Source organism: Pygocentrus nattereri, chromosome 10 (genome assembly GCF_015220715.1).
Source record: "Pygocentrus nattereri isolate fPygNat1 chromosome 10, fPygNat1.pri, whole genome shotgun sequence".
In the NCBI taxonomy this organism is placed as follows: domain Eukaryota; kingdom Metazoa; phylum Chordata; class Actinopteri; order Characiformes; family Serrasalmidae; genus Pygocentrus; species Pygocentrus nattereri.
Genome location: NC_051220.1, coordinates 29,646,343 through 29,668,712, shown reverse-complemented (window position 1 = coordinate 29,668,712; position 22,370 = coordinate 29,646,343). Strand labels below are relative to the sequence as shown.

Here is a 22,370-nt window from a genome sequence, read left to right as displayed (position 1 = left end):
TGTCAGTGTTAGCCTAGCCTCATTTCTTTACCTCACTTATCATTAAACCTTATTAAACCTCTTAACTAAGTTAAGTGACCCTTATTAGTCCCACCGTGACAAATTCACCCCCGCGTTTAACCCATCCGTGAAGTGAAACACCACATACACACTAGTGAGCACAACTGCTTGGAGTGGTGGGCAGCCCTATCCGTAGCACCTGGGGAGCGGTAGGGGGTTAGGTGCCTTGTTCGAGGACACCTCAGTCATGTGCTGTCAGCTCTGGGGATTAAATAGGCAACCTTCCAGTCACAGGGCCGGTTCCCTGACCTCCAGCCCATGACTGCCCCAGTCATTAACTAAGGTTAGCTAGATAGAGTTAAACAATAAAGGGAAAAAAAAAACAGATATCCGATATCAGATATCTAAACGGACCACACTTTGCCACAGATTGATATTGTAGGTGAATATAATCACTCTGTGTAACACTGTTTCACTCTCTATATTGCTGCTGTCGGAAAAAAATCTTGTATATCCATTTTTGTCGTTTTTCAGTTTTTGACATAATTTGAAAGTACTCATGGTCCTATATATTGTGCGTAAATTCCATGATGAATGGGCCAACAAATATTATCTAAAGTGGCTTGGAAAAAAGTCTGGTCCCTTTGACCTACATTAAAGGTAGAGTATGTTTTTACCTTCTCCTGTAAAGTTAAATATGCTAAATAACATTTGAGGGGGTGGTGGGCGCTAAACCCCCTTAAAATTGGTCTAGCAACACCCATGCTTGTCTTCTCACAGTGGAAGGATGGACAGAAACACCTGTGGAGTTTTTCAGATCTGAAGCAAGAGTGTAGCTTGCCTTTCTCCTCTCTGTCAAAGACGAAAGCTTTAAGTCCTGTTTACTTTTCTTAAATGCTGTTGATTTTTAAATTCCAGTTTTGGAAGAACTTGAATGAGATGTAAAGTGAACACTACCTGCAACAATCTGCAAACAGTCCTATAAATACTGTATACCCCTCCTATTGAAAGTTTGGGGGCAGCTTGCTTTCTTTTGAAGTACTTTGCTTTCCAATAAATAATAAACATACTTGCAAACATTATTTTATATTTTGAGTATATTCTCAAGTTTTACTATAAGGTATTTTATTTTATTCCAGGTAATTTTGGAACACTTATTTTACATGTCTAGCTATTTTATTTTTTTCTGACAGCAAGAACATTGTAAACAACTTACATTTATTGTCATTTTTGGTAGGAACAGAACACAGTGCTCCTGGACATGGAGACACACAGAGAGCAGCAGCTCAGGCCATGCTGAGTGAGTCAGTGGTGGGTTATGGGCTGGGGCTGGAACAGAGAACAGGGACATTCCACTGAGTCTTCTCTAAATATAGAGCACTACTCAACTCAAACTCCTTTCACCCCCCTACACAGTGCACTCCCACCAAATGAGCTCTGCAGCCTTGATCACAGAAATCTCTCACTGTGAATTGGAAAACTCTTCACTGAAAAGATTTATAAAACTTCAGTGACCATGTGGAATTACACAGTGGGTCCTTTCATTTAATAAGCAGGGACATTCTTGAAGGAGTTTCAAGTTCATTTTATTAAAGGAACCACAAAATAAACATAAGCTAGGACACATTCTGGCTGAACCCCACCTTCAACATATTACACAGTAAAACTACAACAGCCACCTTTCTATCAAACTATATATCCATGCAACTTGATCAGAATCAAACAGGGCATTTTAAATATCACCCACTGGAAAGTGCCCTCTAGTGGTTGAGTTAAAAAATACCATGAATTAATGCCCTTTTAAGGACATTCCAAGCTTAAGCAGCCTTAAACACAAGAAAACCAATGTCACACCCAGAAAACAACTATTTAAACAAATAAAGATTTTATTTTCCCACACGTTCATATCAGTACCCAACTTCAGAAGACGCCTGACATAATCGTTCTTTTGCATAGATTCTGTTGTACTTACGGTGCAAACTCTGCCTATTACCGCAAAAAATACTGCACTACAGGAAGACTTGATTTGAAATGCATTTCAGAGAAACAATGAACAGATACTTAAAGACTCCACCACTACCATAAACAACAAGGCACAACAAAGCAACACAGCAAAATCTAACAATGGAAAAAAAAAATCCTTATTATTCCTAAACACAAAGAGCCCTGTAAAACAAGTAATATGCCATGATTAAAAGGACTATGTACCACCAAAATAGAAAAATAGAATTTCTTTCACAGTGTCTAAATAAGCATAAATATCAAGATTTATAATTAAATAGCAGGATTCATAAAGGAAGTGGAAGAAAAAACGCATTCCCTGCATTCTTCAGAAATTATATCTGACCTACAGTACACAGCATAACGCACAGGTAAATAAAACATAGTGTAATAAACACACAGGTAAATAAGACACTCAACTGACTGACCTAAAGACAGAAAACCTTTAACAGAACACAAAATACATCACTGTGCTCTCAGTGCACTTAAAACAAGTCATTTTGGAGAACAGACAGGTTGCCAATCATAAAGGTCTCCAGTGAAGACAAAATATTCATTATAGTGCATCTGACATTGGCCTGAGGCCTATGCAATTAATGGCTTAAAACATTTATCCTTTAATTGACTTGATAAAACATTGGATCAATTTCAGGCAGTGCAGGGATGTATGTGATTAACTGTTAATCTACAAAAACAAATGTTTGCTTAAAAAAAGGTCATTAATCATGTTATTCCCAATAAACAACAGTTCCTATTTAAATTTTTCAGGTTTCTCATTCAAGATGTTTGTATGCATTAAGCTGGTATAGGCTATTGGTTCTGTTAGACACACCTACTGAAAAATGAAGTGGTGTTCAAGACCACATCAGGTAACATATTGAAAACAGACATCCACAAATGAAAAAAGACAACTATTTTGTTCATGTTCTCAGAGAGAAAGTGTAAAATTACAGAGAAGGTTGTGGTGAACAGCGATGGCTTTCGAGAGCTACTGAGGCACACTGAGTGAAAGCTGGCCCTGCTCATGGAAATTATGTGTGTTTTAACTTTAGCTAGTAAGTTAGCTTGAGTAGCAAATATAACTTTAGAATACAGAAAGCTACCATTTTTCAACATTAGTTGTGTCATAATTATGAACATATAGTTGTCAAAACAAAACTGAGTTCTTATATACAGTTTGCTTAATAGGGTTTAAAATATTACTGCATATACATGCTTACGCCTGACCCCACCTATCAGCACATTCCACAGTTCATACAAGGAACACTTAATACAGAATTCAATTGATGTGTGTCCTTTTAAGTGTATCCATATTAAATATTTTATAATGGCTTTGAACACAGCTCAGTCAATCAGATTTCAGAACCTGAATGATCAGCTTTAGATTTGATATTCTGAGCAGGTGCATCTTTGATTTCAGGCCGGGCAGTTAACAATAACGCATCGACTGATGATGCTCGGATAATCAAGTAATTAGCCAAAATTTGTAACCCTAATTTCATGCCATATTGCTGCATATCCACTGAAAATACTGAGCAGCCAACACAATATAATAGAAAAACAAAACAAGGAAACAAAAACCAGCATCATTACAAGCATCTTAACATACCTTTACTACCCTTTTTATGTATCTTTATCAGAAAAACAAAACTGTCAATTATAACTGGTTTTACCTGGATATTATATAATGATTAAATTAATTTTTATAATTATTTCGTTAGTAAAAGGCCAACTTGTACTATGCATAGATAAGGAATTGGAAGCCGTTTTACATTTTTCACAAATAAAGCTAAAAAGCAGAACCCTCCACTATGAGAGATCATTTGTTTCATCTCTTCCTAAAATATGCGTGATTGTCTTGTCTGAGTTTTCATTTCTTTGGCAAGCATCTTGTGTGTGCCTGAACAAAGCTAAACGCCGTCCATCCAAGAGAGTGCATGCCTCTATCATAATACACTTAGCAGCTCAATCAAGCAATGGGTCATCATCATCATCCTCCTGCAGCTCCAAGCGAGCAAATGGTCGTGATGATGATGGCTCTCTGTTCTTCATCAGCCTGAAGAGGAAGGTGATGGTAGTGAGCACTATGAAAACTCCGATCACGATGCCCACCACTACAGCCAGGTCTGTGCATTTCTCAGTGACCAGCATGCAGCGTGTGTGTGCGAAGCTGCCGTTGTTTGGTTTCTCAGGGATGCCCAAAATGTGACACATGAGGGGGTAGAGGTCCACGGAGTTGATGCTCTCCTTCCGATAGCCTTTACGAAAGGCAGGGCCATGAGCTGCCAAGAAGGGGTGCATACTGCGGAGGGAGTTATCATAGCCATGATCGCCTACTGTGAGAGGACAGGGCATGATTAATAAAGGTGTAAAAATTTCAATACAGTACTGAAAGTTTATAACAGTGCATCGATATTGAATACTGTTAATAAGATATTCACTCTCTTAAGAGTGTCTCTCACTTGTTATCTTTTGAAGAAACCACTGGCAATGATCAAAACTAGACATATGGGTGCATGCTATCTGAGTTAAATGTGAGCAGGGAGGATTCACTGTGTACACAGTGAAATTACTTTCCTTCATGAAGTACACTCACCAGCCACTTTATTAGGTACAATGTTCAATTGCTTGTTAACACAAATAGCTAATCAGCCAATCACATGGCCTCAACTCAATTCATTTAGGCATGTAGAGATGGTGAAGACAACTTGCTGAAGAGGAAACCGAGCATCAGAATGGGGAAGACAGGTGATTTAAGTGACTTTGAATGTGGCATGGTTGTTGGTGCCAGACGGGCTGGTCTGAGTATTTCAGAAACTGCTGATCTACTGGGATTTTCACACACAACCATCTCTAGGGTTTACAGAGAATGGTCTGAAAAAGAGAAAATATCCAGTGAGCGGCAGTTGTGTGGACGACAATGCTTTGTTGATGTGAGAGGTCAGAGGAGAATGGGCAGACTGGTTCGAGATAGAAAGGCAACAGTAACTCAAATAACAAACCAAAATCTCTGAGGAATGTTTCCAACACCTTGTTGTGAAAGTATTAGAATAAAGAATTAAGGCAGTTCTGAAGGCAAAAGGGGGTCCAACCTTTTACTAGCAAGGTGTACCTAATAAAGTGGCCAGTGAGTGTATATAAGTTCCAGGAGTTGCAATTTTGTGGGTTTTACTCTGTGAGGGATCGCTCGATAAACCAGTCTGTGTAGTATATAGTTTGAGCTCGGTAGAATCACTATTCTTTATATTTTATAGTCTATTACTGCACTATTCATATCTGCAGACAGTTACTGTACATGTTTTTACTGTGCATACATAAATTTACATATGCTGCTCTCAGTACACACAACCTAGATTTGCATTCTCTCCACACACTCAGAACATATGTATGTATATATATATATATATATATATATATATATATATATATATATATATATATATATATATATATATATATATATATATACACACTATTTATATACTTGCAACATTCCTTTTTTTTTTTTTTTTTATTACTCCACTGTCTTCAATTGTATATACTGTAACCGCAGCACTGCTTTGCCCAGTTACTTTCCTGTAAGTGATATGTAATAAATACTGTATTTTACACTTCTGGTTAGATGCTAACTGCATTTCATTGGCTCTGTACCTGTACTTTGCATAATGACAATACAGTTAAATCTAACAGATAACATTTTAAAAAAATCTAACAATCTTGACTTCAGAATCGTAAATTGTGTTTAACATTGAAGTATTTGTACTAGTATAAACAAACATCAGAGCAGAACGCTTTGCACTGTAAGGACACAAAGGATAATACAACTTATTGAACTGTACCAAATTATACACTTACATCGTGGGAGGCCACCTTGCTGGACAATCGTCCAACCTTCGTCAGCCACCAAGATAATTGGCTGAATCCTCTCGTTGTTTTTATAATGTAGTCTGTCAGGTATTGCATCTTTCATGTAAGCCTTCATGTGAGTATTGCAGTTGCTAAGCTTTTTGTATAAATCTGAGGGTTCTGTAAACCAAAAATGAAGAATTACATATAAGCATAACCAAAACTGGAGCTCGAATAAAATAAAGATAAGTGACATTTAGTCTTAGTAATTACTAAAATGCATGGAACAGAAATCAAGATGCTGTTATGTGTTTAATTTATTTTAAAGGCAAATACCAACCAATGAGAGGGATGATGGCAGCCACTGGAGTGAGGTCCACCACAATGTAGCTGCTGCGGTTGACACACTGGTCCAACTGAATAAGTCTACCTTGGGAGCACTGAACCATGCCATGGTCACTCGTAATAATCACATTAATCTTTCCCCAGAGCCCTGTCTGGTTGAGCTGCTCCATCAACAAACCTACATCATCATCCACCTTTTTCAGTGCCTTGGCCATTTCTGTGGTGTTGTCTGGCCCATAGGTGTGTCCAGTATAGTCAGGCTCCTCCCAGTACAGAGCTGCAAACTTGACAGAGTCGTCTTCACTTAGCCATTTTGTTACATTTCCCAGTCTCTCCCTGAAGCTCACCTTTCCATTATACTTCATGAAGTGTGTTGGGGTACGGTTTTGAATCATCACGTCCGTTCCTGGCCACATAGCAGCAACAGATTTATAACCAGATTCCTGCACAGACACCCAAATTGGCGTTGCTTCGTTCCACCAGAAAGGATCACTATCATTGTGAAGAGTGAAATCCTTCTTTGTTAATGGGTCGTACATGTGACTGGCCAGAATACCATGGCTTTCCGCATATAGTCCAGTAGCAAGACTGTAATGATTTGGAAAAGTTTTAGTAATAAAGACATTGGTGACTTGATCAACAAGTACCCCATCTGAAAAGAATTTGTGCAGATGGGGAAAAGTGTAGCTGTTCAGATAGTCTGCACGGAAGCCATCAAATGATACAAGCAGTAGTGGTGAAAAGTCTTTCTGTGTTCCATTTCCTGTATTTACAGAGATGACTGATTGATAACAGGCTGCTAGAACAAACAGAAGTGCCTTGGGATGCATCCTGACAAGAGTCGAAGCCTCCTTTCCTGGAAAGAAAAAAAAAAGTTTGAAGTTGAATCAAGAAATTTTTTTCAGCATAATTTTGACTATTTTAGCTTCTACACTGGCTAAAGGTTAATCTAATTATTACTACACACTGAAAATCTGCCGTAAAAAAATTGAAAACTTCTTATGGGAATTGCATTATATAAATGTCAGCACAGTTGCTGTTAACTAGCTGCATGAACACTTATCTTTAGATTAGTGTAAATTCCAAGAGTTTTCCAGGAAAAGAGGGACACTATTGTGGTTAAAAGTTTAATCTGTTGAGCAGGTGCCTGGCAGTTCTCTAGCTAACTGAAACTGAAGCTCTGTTCAGATCACTAGCTAAACCCAAACCTTAACTAGAAATGTTAAGTTAACTACCTATCGCCCAGTTACGGCCAGTGCTGTAAAGACAGATAAGTAAGCGCTGCTGGATGACTAAGTAGCGTTAACTAACTTCATTTTCGGTTGTGTGGTAGCAAAGTTAAAGGCCTTTCTACTATCATTTTCCTTCTGTCAGTCTACGTTGAGTTAGAGAACTGCAACTTAACTAAGGACAAATACAGCACTGAACCAGTCAACGCTCTGGGCAACCATCCCGACCATCAGAGGAAAACGCTGCGGCTCAACACGATTAGCTCATCAATATGAAACGCCGGCGATGCTAAGCTACAAACACACGGAGAAAGAGTGTAACCTACCTCTCACAGCACGTCCGACCACAGCGTAAACTGCGTTTATATTCACCCAAACTACGCCTGCAAACTAAAACGACGGTTCTATCCCGAAATTAACGAGCAACTACCACACATTTTCACACATTTTATGACCCGGTTTCTCGCTTCCTCAAAAATATCCTTCGCGGAATGTAGAAATTAGATGGACAGGTCGAACAGCCAATCAGAATATTTCGCTCCTCCAGAGGAGACGCCCACTAGACAGGCAGGTGCTTCAAACCCCGTGATAAACTCTGAGCCGAGCTGTGAGCTAGAACAGCACAAGAGGAGGAATTTGGTTATTTAGGAGATTTTAAGGTCATACTTCATCGTTAAGGTAGTTTGTCGCATTTTTGATGCAGTTGAAAATAAATTGAATGAAAAATTCATTCTAAGTAACGTCTGATATTCATATGTCGTTCCTGAACACTGGGTACAGATTTTAGCCTAGATGGAACATTTTAGGTTAAAAATAATTTTTACCCAAGATACAGTCACAATAAAAGGCATAATTTGATAAAGGCTTTTCAGAAGGACTAATGTTTAAGATATTTGGTTTTTATGTGTGTAATAAATAGAAATAGTTGCTACTCCAAAGGTGCAGACATGGTTAAATGAGTTAAAATGTGCAGTTCACCAGTGAAGAGAACCTGTTAGCTGTTAGCTAATGTTAACAGTTAGCCACCCAACCGGAAGTGTATAAGGTTTTTTTCCCAAATGTGTGACAGTGTCTTGGCAGACCCCCAGCACATACCCACCTCCCCACCACCACCAGCAGCCACCACACCCCCACCAAAGAGGGTCTCTCTCTTTCTCTCTCTCTCCCTCTCTCACCCACTGTCTGTCTATCTGTCCAGCAGAGAGAGCCTGACAGCGCACAGTGCTGATGCTCAGTTCAAGTCAGGGAGAGAGAAGGTAGGAGCTGCCGGTTTATTCTGTCCTTGTGTGTGTGAGTATGTGAGTGTGTGTGAGTGTGAGAGAGAGAGAGAGACGATGCGGCAGGACCCAGCCCACAGCATTATGCTGCACTGTCTGTAGTACAGCAGAAACCAACCTGTTCAGACTGGGCTATAAAGACTAATGCATTTAGATGGCCTCTGCCAGTGCTATAGTGCTGTGGCAGGGATACATGCAGCAATACAGCCTATGAGAAAATACTGTTAGTGGTTTTGTGGGGGTGGGGTGGGGTGGGTAGTGCTTTTATATTGGATTTCCTGAAATATAAATCAGTACTACCCACAGTGGTCATATTGTAAACAGTTGATTATTGTGGTAAGCTAGCGGCTATGCAGGTGTAGGTGTATTTTTTTGTTTATTTTATTTCTTGCTTTTTCATTTCAGATATCTCTCATACTCATACTGATTAGTCAGAGTATAGATAGCAGCAATCATTCTTTTTCAGTACCATGGGATTTGAGCCCATTTTGGGTTATCATCTGCAGCCAAAGATGAATATAAACAGCACAGCTTTGTGTTTTCTTTTTGTGAACTTGGTGAACTTCGGAACATTTCCCACATGAAAGGCAACATGGTCTGTAATTCTCAGACATGGATGGAATTAAAATAGCCACAGTAGACGTCTTAGACATTTAGGCATCTTAGACAATATTGGCATTAGTCCAAAGGGGACAGAAAGAGGGGATGGTGTTTTTTTCGAAGGGGGTGATTTTTTCCTTTTCTTTCTCTTTTTTTCTTGAACGAAGAACTTGCTTTCCCTCTCAAATCAAACCCTGACTACAGATAGTTTCACAGCTCCATGTTCGTATTACTCTCTAATGCTGCTGGAAGTGAGCTAGCTGTTGGAACATTTCAGGTGGCACACACGGTCAGAGGTGGCAGATGGCAGGTGTGGGTTTTGTGGTTGTGTGTGGTCTTTTTTTTTTTTTTTTAGCACTGCCACACACAGTATCTTTTTGGTATATTCTGCAGGTGTGTACTGGGCACTGTTATTCCATCAAATATGAGGTCATTTTTCAACAGACTGAATTCAGAGAGCAGTAGTCTGCAGTATTTCTGTAGTGTGAGGCAGTTTAATTTATATATATATATATATATATATATATATATATATATATATATATATATATATATAATGTTGTTATTATTATTTTTAAATGTTGTACATCATATTAATGTATTTTTTCCATTCATCTCTCAGACTGCAGGGTGCCAGACTGTGCTTGATAAAAATAACAATGAATAAATGTAACTGGATGTCAAAAATTGTTGTCAAGATATGTCAGAAATGCCTCTGTCCTGCTGCTTGTGTTTTGCCATCACCTTATAGATTTCATGTCATGGCAATTCACTGCTTACAATATTGCCATTCTTTGTGGACTATGGCAACTGAGAAACACACTCTCTCCAAGAAGTGTCAGCTGTGACGGGTTACATGCAGCTCTTCTGCTGTGCTTTTGCCAGCTCTGTTAACACTTAGTCTAAATACAGAAATGCACATTAGCATTCAGTGAATACACTAAGCTAAAGGAATAATAAGACTCTCACATGTACATTATCAGATATGGCTGGTTCAACAATTATATTTCTATGCTGAAGTGTGTAGTTACATTATTCTAATATAGTGCAACTGAAGACAGGATTATAGATTCGCAGAAGCTTTAAAAAGTGTCATAGTCATTCTGAAGTCACTTGGATAAGTTATGTAAGTTATCTTTTTCTCCTGAAAAAGCTTTTAAGGCTTTTCTTTCTGCTGCATGGAGCTGTGTGTGGATGGAGTCCAGGAGCTGTGTGGTCCTCAGCAAGCAGTGACAGGCCTTCCTTTCCAAAAGTCACTTCTCTTCCAGCTCAGTAGGACTTGGAATCTCTGCCATGAATAACTTCACATGGGACAGACAGAGCCATTCCAGAGCAGTTCCTAAAATACAGTTGTTTATTTAGAAAATAAATGTAACTTTGCTGTCATTGGGTTTATTGATTTTTTTAACCAATTGAAAATGCCAGCTTACATTGTGTGAACAATGTATGACAAATGGGCCAATTTTCTTGGGCTTTTATTTATAATAACGCATAATGGCCATATATTATAACTCATTTTTACATGACCATATTTCAACATCTGCTTATCCCTTAGAATTAAACAGGCAGTTTTGTTTACTGCACCTCTAAGGCTGATATATGTATATAAGTCACCTATGTTCGGATTGGCTGCTGTGTATTTTGCCGGTCTAGGTTGAAACACTCTTTGTAACTTCAGCATGAATGGATGGAGCTAAACTGCTGCAGGCTGAATAGGCAGATATGTTGAAAATTCCATATAGTTCCATATATGGAACGTGTGAACCTGGGAGGGAATGGTACATTTAGAGACAATGTTTACATACTACATCAAACTTTAATTTAAAAAAAAAAGCAAGGACATTTTTTTCTCTTTGTGAGGACCAATATTTCCTTCTACTAAGCTACCACTTCAGAGAAACAAGGTTTTGTTATAATAGCAAAAATAAGCAAGTTGCTCATTTTCTGCTTCACAGTGGGTTTTATTTTAGAGAAATGGCTTACAGTGCTGCTGTTTTTCTGTTTGACTGCTTGTGGCATGAGTTATTTTTAGACAAGTGTTTGTTCGTGTAATAACAGTCAGCATACAACTTCCTGACAAATGTCAATATGACAGTGTTCTCCTTGTTTACACACAGAAACAGGGCTTAGAATTTGGATTGAGTGTTACACTGGGAATCTTCCTGGAATTTGTCATTTTAGTATCTTCATATTAATAAGATGAAGACTCTCTGTCCCCTTAGATCAGAAGCGCTCTGTTTACTCTCGTTACTGATGAGATGAGGGTTAGAGGGATGACGAGACTAGCCAGACTCAGGGGGTTCCCAGTTTAGCAGGCAGCTGCTGTGTCCTACTTCACTGTTCACCTTCCTCCAGAGTGCCTCAGGAACCAGTAAACCTTAGCCAAACACTCGAGGAAACTCAACCATTTCCATTACATTTCCTGATAATAGTATTTGTTTACTTTTAATCATATAGTCATAAAATCTTTTTCAGTAAATCATCATTAAGTGACAGTGATAGGCTCTGTACATGGCCTTCAAAGGCCTCCCTGACCCAGTTCATGTGAAATTTCGTCATAGTGCTGTGAACAGTGAAGGTTGTTTGGGAAACACACAGACAGTTTGAATAACAACTACACATTATTGGCAGCTTTCCTGCAACCTGCACTCTTCAGCTGTCGCTTACACAACCTTTTTTTTCGACAATGGAAACATTCATTCAGGGTTTGTCACAGTAATTGATAAAGGTCATAAGACCTTCCTTACAATGGACTGGTTTCTTGTTCTATACAGAAACTCATGTGACCACAGTTTACAACAACTCTGTCCATTATGTCTCCATACTTTCCCGTCGTCAGTTTCATGTTAAAGTTTATTAATGCATTTTTCTTTCTGTTTTCTACTAGATGGCAAGCAAGTTTCCCATGGGTTCCTGAATGGATGCATACACGTGCATTTCGTCATCCATAAATCAGCGAGAAAACTAAAAGAGTGACATTTCATTGCCAATGTGAAGAAGACAACCACTCATCTGTGTTTCTAAAATTAATGATACACAGTTGTTTTAGTTCAGGTAATTACCCCAAATACTCTTGCAGAAGTAGTCAAACCCCCTGAACGCTGTCAACAAATGAAACTTACACATATTTTTTAAATCAGTATTTTTGTTGTGAACTCATATGCTAGGCCAAATTAAGTTTCCTGCAGATTTTTTAAAGAAATAAAACATTGAAAAAAACTCTGCGTTTATAAGGATTCCAAGTCTTGTGCTCTGCAAACTTGTATTTCATCTGTGTAATCTTGCAAGCAAGCTTTGCCAAGTACAGCTTTTTGGCCATAATTCAAACTGTTATACATGGCTCAAGCTTAACCCTGCCCAAGCCTCAAGAACTAAGAAGTATGGTGCTGGCACTATGCCTTTCATCAGCAGGGACAGGAAAGAAAACTGAAGGAAGAATGGACATGGTATAATACAAGAAAATACTGCAAGAGAGTCTGCTTCATTCCACTCAGTAAATGATGCTTGAGAGAAACCAGCTTTCAACAGTACAATGTAATATTTGTGTGTTTCAGAAACAGAAAAACAGAAATGGGAAGACGTCTCTCCCCAACAATGTGCAATTGAATGTGCAATCTGAAAATGAAAACGTGCTGTTATGTTCTTGTTTATGTTTATGTGCCAGGAGAGCATTCCCCACACAATCCCACTGCTACAACTAGCCTGTATTGTTGACACCAAACAGTATGACTTTATGTGCTCATAATACTTGCACTAAATGTGGATCTTCCCTTCAGCGTTATGCAAAATGGACCTGGCCAACTTCTGTACCTATTTAAATGCTCCCCTGAAGACAGCACCCAACATGATCCTCAGCTGTTCACTCCATTCTGTTCTAACAAAGCCAAAGTCCAATAAGTGCTGTATTCAAAACATTGAATTAGGATTTGCATGGTTCTGGCCCATCAGCTGTTTTCGTCCCTTAGATTACCGATCATTGGTACGTTCTTGCTTATCTCACTGTTCTTGGCAAGCTCTTGAAATTATTATGTGTGAAAAGCTCAGGACAATAGCACTTTGAGAGATACTGAAACCAGCACACCATGTGCCAACTGTCATGTATCATTCACTAATACCTAATAAACTGGCAACTCAGAGTATGAATAAAATAAAAATACAACTTGGAAAAAATATGTGTAAGTATCATTTGTGGTTCAAACAATACTGATAACTGTAATTGTCTTTGTATTTAATTGCGGACATCTATGTGTTTTGATTGTTTTTCATTTTTTTTCTTAAACATTTCCATAAGCCTTTATGTTGGCCAGATTATCGATGACGACCATACCAACCCCCCCCACTACAGTGGCGATGACAAATGATCCAGATAAGAACAGTTGTGTCGCAGTGACTCAGGATGACCATCTTGCCAGTTTGAAGGCCTTGGCTGAGAAGCTACATCTGGAGCCAAGAAGGCCTTCGCACTTAGAATGGAGGGCTCAGCTAGAAACTCACAGAGTTAAAGGCCTGGAAGCCTCAGTGGCTGCTAAAGAAGGGCAGCTACGAGCTTGGAGTTCTCTGAAGTGGCCAAAGCCCTCACTGAATTTTACAGTGCACCAGGGACAAAGACACCCTTCTGAGAGCCTGAAGGGGTTTGGAAGTATTGGCGAGGCACTGGAATGGCTCAAGAAAGAGCTGGTGAGCTGTTCATACAGCTTTGTTTTTAGTAGCAAAGCACCTCGGCTTGTAACTAAATTTGCATACATACAAGGGGCATCAGTTAGCACTGAAGTAACTTTTGTGCGCATCACTGAAAAGAAAGGAAACTGACATGATCCCACACAAGCAACATCTCACAAATGTATGTTTGCTGGCCAAAATTGCATGTAGGGGAAATAAAAAGGTCCAAAACACACCCTATGTAAGCATATGAACAGTGTACATTTGATGCTGTGGCTGTTACAGTACAACAATAACTGTCTATTAAGTGTGAAATGTTCACTTTATCAGAGTAACACCTCTTTAAATAAGTTGTGAAGATGCCCACCAGGGAGTAAAAAAAGTGCTATGCATGAACAGTGCTTGACATTAATGATACCCTGTAAATGCTGGAGCTTCTTAATGTAGCATATGGCCTGTCTACTACTACATGGTAAACCATGGTCTTCTGCAAATTCAGAAAATGTACAGGTTTTTCATATATGCTACCTCTCATGTCTCATGTCTTCTGTTGCTGTTCTTTTTGTACTGTTCACTGTAGAGAGAGATGCGTGTGCAGGACCAGCAGCTAGCACGCCAGTTAATGCGTCTGCACAGTGATCTTAACAAGCTGAAAATTGAACAGGCATGTAACCAGCATCGAAAGATGCTGAACGACGCCACGTTTGAACTGGAGGAGCGGGATGAAATGCTGGAGCTGCTCTGTGATGGTCCTGTTGCTTCTGGATTCAGCCTTTCAGCACCACTCAAACTCCTTGGCATCACAAAGATGAACATCAACTCCCGCCGCTTCTCCCTATGCTAGCAGCCATGGGGGGAAGCTGAGACTACACTGTTAGAAATAAAGGTACTGTGCAGGTACATTTTTCATTCATCAAGGTACAAACACAATGTAAATGTGCCATTAAAGGTACAACAAGGGTCCATTTGTAGACCATAAATACATATATGCCAGGTAAGAAGTACATGTTTGTAACCTTTCATAACCTAATGGTTCAAAACAGAGCAACAACAAAAAGCCAGGAGATGAGACGGGGTGTGTGGAGTCAGTATAACTTAGAAAATATACTTTTAATGGATTATGGTACAGTTATGTTCCCTGAATAAAGTTACTGAGATGTAACTGCCACCCCAGTGACTGTTTCGGACCTTTATTTCTGAGAGTGTAGTCTGCAGTTTTATATGAGACATTCCACCAACAGAGCACCTGTTTTTTTCCAACCATAAATTTGCAATAAGTAAATGGACAGAGCTATTAAAAACTTATACATCTTATACTTATACATCTACGTTATGTCCCACAATATAACTACATCCCTGTTACTGAAACCTGTTAATTCTGTGGAGAATTTCTGTGGACTTTTCCCCTGGCCATGCTCTTAGAGAGGCTCTTAATTCTCATATATTTTTATTTTTTCTATTTTCTTCTAAGATTATATTAAGATTATATTTGGTGAATAGAGGAACTGCAAAGTAAGACTTTCATTGTACAGTGTAACTGCCTGTTCAGCTGTGCATATGACAATTAAACTCTTGAATCTTGAATCTTAATGATTTCTTGTTTATCATGAAATTTAGCCTATTGTTTTTTCTATTCCTTTAGCAGAGTAAATAGGTTCTGGTAATAGGGCTGTGCAGATACTGGAAGCTAATTCAAATTACTTAAAAGGCTAATAATGCAAATGTCCATTAAAGAACATGTGACTTATTTTTGTAAAAAATATATATATTCAAGGTTCTGTGCATGTATTTTTTCAACACTTATGGTGGGACAAAAGGGTATCCTGTTGGTGGACTGCTGCACACAAGCCCCATATCCTTTTCCTACTTGATGTTTTAGTGATAGCCTGACTATTAGCTGTGTTTTCACATGAAAAAAGACTCCAATAGCTGTTTGTTATCCAATTAATCCACTACTAGTGAGATAGTAGATCCAAAGCATATTTTGTTAGGAATTTTGTAACTCTTTGTATAAAGTGAACTAGTAGTTCAGTGGTACATGACTGAATAGGCGGAGTATAACGCAAGTAGAAGGCATTACCCTTTAAATGTCTGACAAATCCATTCTCTGTGCAATCAAGGTGTTCTTTCATATGTTCTTTCAAGCCTACATATCAAGAAAGAAATGCACAATGACTAAAAGATTGTGATTATTTACAGAATTGTCATTTTTTAAAGCCATTGTTGCCTGTTAGTAAATGTCGATTACACACTGAAATGTACTTTATGACGTTGCGAGGCTTCCAGTTTGAACATTCAATAACTGTGAATCATTCAGTTCTAGATGGTTAAGAAACCTGAAACTTTGTAGTCCGCCTTATCTGACTGAAGAGTGTTTGTATATTCATTTCTGGTTTGAATTTTATAATATCAGTTATCTTATAGAAATGCCTTATTTATACAGCTTTCGTGTGCACTCAACTTATTGTCTTTGCTTTATTCAATGAGGAACATTGGTTGTAAAAGCTTCCACAGTGTGCACATTTTCAACATCATTTGTGTATGTAACATTAGTTCATGATCTATTCTATTTAAATTTTCATATGGTAATGCTCTTATAGCTGAGAGCGGTAAGACACCTATAAAAGAGCTATAAAGCATTAAACTGTTCTGCTGCTGAGGCCCTGTGGATTGGCTTACGCCCAGCTTGCTGTGTTCGAGTCTGTTTTCTGCGTGTCGGGGTCAGTCAGATGCATGAAAAAGGGAAGAAGGATGTACCTGTGCAACCAGACAAATGTAGGTCAAAATTTCAGTTCTTCTTTTTTATGAATATGGTCATGTTTTAGTGCTAGATTGTGCTATTATACTTGTTTGCTAATGCTATTACTTGCTGCCATTGAGAGAACGTGCCATTCGTTTGGCCTCCGAGACGACATGAGTGTCTCTAATTTTAGCTCAGAACCTGTTCAACATCAGTGCTGTCTTCTTTGTTTCATGGAGATTAGAAAACAGACTTGCAGTCTCCAAAAGCTAGTCACTCAGCTAACCTTACACAGCTCAACACAACAGAGCTCAGGCTAGGACTGAATTGTGACTGAGATGTTGAAATATGTAAAATGTGTCATTTGCCTGAGGCAGTTACTGATGTTAACTCCATCTGACTGAAGCATACAGAGATGCGGATCACCTTGACATCTCTGACAGTGGATATTTAACCTGATAACAGGCTACAAAGATAAAGAGTTGAAGTTATAGCCTAAATAGGCAGTATTCTGTTGAACTTATGACCTTGTGTGGCAGCATGCCCAGAGCCACATCATTCACATGGTTGGGCCACTAGAACATCTCTGTACTTAAACCCACAAGCTGAACTCTGATTAGCAAGAAGAAACATAAATACATAAAATGAATGTCTTTCCATTATCGCTCCATACGCCTTATGCTAGTTCATCAAACACAGTATGGTTTCTATTGCAGAACATGTTGTAACTTGCATTTATTTCAGAGTCGCATTAGACGTTATGCCAGTGAGGCAATGATGTATGCTCTGTAATGGTGACTATGACTTTCCATTGTAGTCCTTTAAAGTGAATATATAAAGGTATCGGAGTTGTAGGCATCCTATAACCCAGATAACCAATTCAGAAGCACAAGTTACATGGCACCACCTAAAGGCCAGGAGGAACAACTGCTGATTCACAGTATCCAATGAATCACTGTCTATTTCTCAGAGTGTGATGTGTAAGAAAACCCGTCACTCACAATGGTAGGAAAATGAAATGTTTATATTGTTTTCTTCATTTCGGTCACAACATTTTTAATGTATTAAAATGACAAAGATACAAAATTATTCATTGATGTGTACATTTGTATCTTGTTCATCAATGGAACCTGTACAGTAATATTCTCATTAATAAATAACTTCAGATGATGTATAAAATTGTAAACAAAAAGGACACATCAACTCGAACTGATTCAACATGTATCTGATATTAAAATCAACCATGAGAATCTCTTACACAGTTTAACACGTTCAGCAGGAATTCAGATGCAAATCCCTTGTAACTGCTTTTGGGGATTACTTACATTCAGGGACGACAGCTCTAAACTGAAGAACTTGGACAACCACCATTGTAGAGTTTAGTCAAAGTGTTCTGCTGTAAGGAAAAGGCCTATAAAAGGCATCTACATGCTATGAGCGGTCACATAAATAACATATGAAGAGCTTTATGCAAGTCTTGGACAGAATCTAAATCATGAGAAATGCTGAGACTAAATGAGTAGTCGGAGAAGACAACGCACCGTACGGATGGCTGGTGATTAAACTATATACACTGCGTTATTCCATCCACAAAATAAACAGCTATGCTATGCTAAAATATCTGCATTCTGAGTCATGATTTTATATCACTGTCTATAATCAACCATCAATACATTATGTACCCCTTTATGAAGTGGTTGATTTATATCCAGCAAAGTACAGTGGTAGGTTGCAACTGAGTAATTGTAAAAATACTGAGATACTGTAAGTAAAAATATAAGGATACCATCTAGTGCCCTCAAAGAAAACTGGTCAACTGATCCTCTCCTAAAATACTTCGATTCAAAATAGAAATCAGTAACCCAGTGATTCAGGTAGAGCTCTTGCTGGTGATCACTTCAGAGGCGCCTCAGAACATCAGACAGCTACTCTCATGCAAACTATATTTTGCCTTGAGGAATCAGAACAAGAGCCTCACAGTTAAAGGTACCAAAGGACCATGAAATCATAACTTGACACAAAATCGCACAGAACCGACCAACACAGAGTTCAAAAATAAACTTAATAACAAAAGCCCTGATTCTCAAACTTTAGTATTCCTCAGTGCACCAAGTACATTATACCCATGCAAAATTACACAGACAACTTGTTTTTCTAAATTCATTGTTAAGCAAATCTTGAAAGCTACCAAAACATACAATTCATTTATAACAAAGATACACCTGAACTGCGTCTGTCAGATAGCTAATACAGAATATACATTTTCAGATTCCAAACAAGTGGCAGACAGCACATCACACCATCCTAAATAAAACCCATAAAACTATTTATATTTATTTGACATTTAACTAAATTAGGTAACATTCATTAACAATACAGCACATACATCAAAATAATAAAATAATGGCGCTCCGTCTACAAAAAAATACTAAATATGTGAAAAATATAAATCCCAGCTAGACGGCACAATACTAACCAATTTAACTTTCAAGTATGAGAATGTCCTGACAAAGCACTGATGAAAAGATACATTCACATTCAAACCCAAAATAATAAATGAACTGGACCTTATATATAGTACTGTGTCATGTGTCCATCCCCAGACCCTGACGACGGCTGCGAGAGCCGGCAGGGAGGCGGGGTTCGAGGGACAGGAGCATGCCATATAATGCTATTCAGAATTTAGTGTAGAAATAGTAACTTATTTCCACAAATCCTTTATGAAGGCGATACGACTTAAGCCTGAATCAAACAGAAAGAATGAAATAACCCTGAGAATCAAGCCATTTCATGTTAAGCCATGAAATTAAGATCAGGGCTGTGCTTGAACAGATGAACAGAGTTCACAAAAATGAATTTAGACAGACAAACAACAGAACACAACACAACCAAAGCAGCAAAAAGTTATTCAAACATACATCATTTGGCATCATACATACTTTGGATGATGATGTCTGCAGCAAATACCTAGTTTTTTTTTTTTTATACTTTTTAATCTTCTGTTGGATCATTATATATGTAGCCTAATTGTGAACCTCTGCTGACATTTTTAAATGCCCTGATTTAACTATGCAATCACAATCTTGAATCTGTGAAAAATACATACAATCACACAAAGTGTTCTTCTGCATGTAGTCTTTATCCACTAACAGGTGCAGACCTTTACAGTGTTACACTCAACATTCAGTCTTGCATATTATCACTGTTGAGATGAAGCCTTGTATCTCCATTTTAGGCCAGTTTCTCTTTTAGAATGTGTCAAAATTTCTTGATGAATGGACCAATTTGTTCCATTAACTTCCATTAAAAGTTAGGTTTTTTTTGTTTTTTTTTGTAAAGCACAAGGTTTTGTCTCGACAGTGGCAATATAAGGATGCCCCCCAAAAATTATATATATTATATATATATAAATGAATAAAAAAATGTAAATAATGTTGTAGAGCTGGACACCGGGGAAAAATAACAATATATTTACCAAGTGCTTTGTGTAGATCTTAAAGATGTGATGAGGATTTGTAGTTTTGCCTTTCAGTAAGACCCTGCAGCTGTTCTTATAACCAAACTGGCTCAAAAGTACTAAGCCCCATCCTCCTTGGATATTAAATATGGAGCACTTTTTGTTTCTGATTCATCCACAATTTTGGTGTCACTCATTTTCCTTCACTAAGTGGTCAATTCAAGACGACTTTAGTCAACTGTCCATATAAGATTTGACCTAAAGGGTCATGTTTATGCAAAAAGGGTGACTGACTGACTGAATAACATTTTAAAAGGACCTCACTCATTTAAACTAATGGGACGTGGAGAAATATATCTGTACTGGGGAGAAAAAACTAAGGTGTGCATCAAATAAATTATTTTCCAGCTCTAATATGAATGACACATTACACACTGTACTCAGAGAAGAAAAATCTTCTTTGCTGTAACGTTACAATCTTTCCTGCTTGAAAACGTATGAGATTGTGCTATAAAACTTTCCATTTGGACAAACATAATGTGACTCCAAAAGCAATGTAAAACACAATACATATCAAAACATTCAATACAGTCCTGCAGTTTTTGTTCTGAACTGCCAATTGACCATAAAATTAGACTTTTTACAAATGTCTTTACATGAGACACTCAACAGGAAAAGAAAAAAGGAACTAAATCTCCTTTTCTGTGTGCAGATTAAGGGTCTGCTGTGTGAGTAAAGGGGGAATCACCTTGTTGTGTCACTAATATTTGTTGTTGCTCCACAAGAGCAAATGTACATATTTCTGAATAATATATTTTTGATGCCACTAAAAAAATACTTGAACATGTTGTCTAGCTATCTGATAGCCCTTAAAGAACCATAACCTGGTCTGTTATTGTTTTCATATCATAACTTTATCACTGAAAGTTGAAATCATGACTTGGAGTTAGTTTTCTCTATTAAGCTAAAACAATCTGAGCCTGCACATCATCTTTGAGAACTGAAATGACATGATCCAGGCATATTATATTTAAAGTCCACGATGCAACATGCAGAGTCCAGCAATAATAGCTTGACAATGTCATCAAAATTCTGATGTCATCACCCCAAATCTGAACAAACAGTACACAAATAGAGCTTCAGTTAGAACTTCACAGAACATCATAAATATAAGGTACTGTACAATAATTTTACCTTATCAAAAATCTTGTTTTACTGTATCACTGGTAAAATATATACTGAGCGTTTTACCAGAAATAAAGCACAAATATATAATACTTTGTATACATCATACATAATACATTTGTACAGTATTAGCATTTTCATGTTAGTCTGTATGCAGGAAAAATAAGAATGGTAGTGTGACATTCCTTAACGACACAGCTGGTGTCAAAACCAGAATAGAGGGAATGATTATATTGCATTGTTTGGATACCAAAGAATATATTCTTGTGCTTTGACAGAAAACTTAGCTACAAGCAACAAGATGATCCCCTCTTAATGTAGCACAGGCCATCTAACAGAATTCAAAACAAATACAAGGGCAATATTTAGGATCTTAACACACGACTCAGGGTAGTTCCCAAACTTTGGTTTTCAGTTGGCTACTTTGGCCACCAGGAAGTGACACGACATAGCCGTGACATGTCTGACCATGACAGAATGAAATTCTGCGTGAACCATCAAACTTGCAATCACTACGTTCACACAAGCACTATAAGCACAAATTCAAAGGTCAAAACAAAACACAACATTCAGTGATGTGTAAAAGCCAGAGACCACCCTACACTCATTTACTTTCCAGTCCAATCAGCCAGTAATATTCATTTTATCAGCAGATATTTCTGAGAAGATTAAATATAATTCATGTGCATAAGGAAGGGAAAATGAAAACACATGAATAAACACAAAAGGTATCCAAACCTTTAGAGGTTTAAAAAATGATTAAAAATATACATAAAATGGATTTAACTGTACATTATCTGTCAGACCACCAACACTGTCACCATCAGATAAGCAGCACTCAAGAAAACCAAGCTCCACTCTTGCTTCAGATCTGAAAAAATCCACAGGTGTTTCTCTCCATCCTTCCACTGTGAGAAGAGAACTCAACATTATGAGTCTGGAAGGATGTGTAGCTGCCAAGAAGCCATTACTAAGAAAAGGAAACAGACAAAAAAGAAGAATGTTTACAAATCAAACAGAGGAGCTTTTAA

The 22,370-nt window shown here is 37.9% G+C and overlaps 2 protein-coding genes across 2 annotated transcripts; one reads left to right on the top strand and one right to left on the bottom strand.

The window, feature by feature from the left end:
• Positions 1-1,570: 1,570 nt before the first annotated feature.
• enpp4 (ectonucleotide pyrophosphatase/phosphodiesterase 4) lies at positions 1,571-7,919 on the bottom strand. Its single transcript, XM_017721408.2, has 4 exons — positions 7,748-7,919; positions 6,188-7,048; positions 5,857-6,027; positions 1,571-4,337 (listed from the first exon to the last, which is right to left on the bottom strand). The coding sequence occupies exons 2-4, from the start codon at positions 7,020-7,022 to the stop codon at positions 3,967-3,969; spliced, it is 1,377 nt and encodes a 458-aa protein (XP_017576897.1). The 5' UTR covers positions 7,023-7,048; positions 7,748-7,919; the 3' UTR covers positions 1,571-3,966.
• Positions 7,920-8,536: 617 nt separating this feature from the next.
• fam167aa (family with sequence similarity 167 member Aa) lies at positions 8,537-16,641 on the top strand. The gene is made up of 4 exons (XM_017721405.2): positions 8,537-8,677; positions 12,186-12,352; positions 13,590-13,975; positions 14,538-16,641. The coding sequence occupies exons 2-4, from the start codon at positions 12,328-12,330 to the stop codon at positions 14,799-14,801; spliced, it is 675 nt and encodes a 224-aa protein (XP_017576894.1). The 5' UTR covers positions 8,537-8,677; positions 12,186-12,327; the 3' UTR covers positions 14,802-16,641.
• Positions 16,642-22,370: the final 5,729 nt, after the last annotated feature.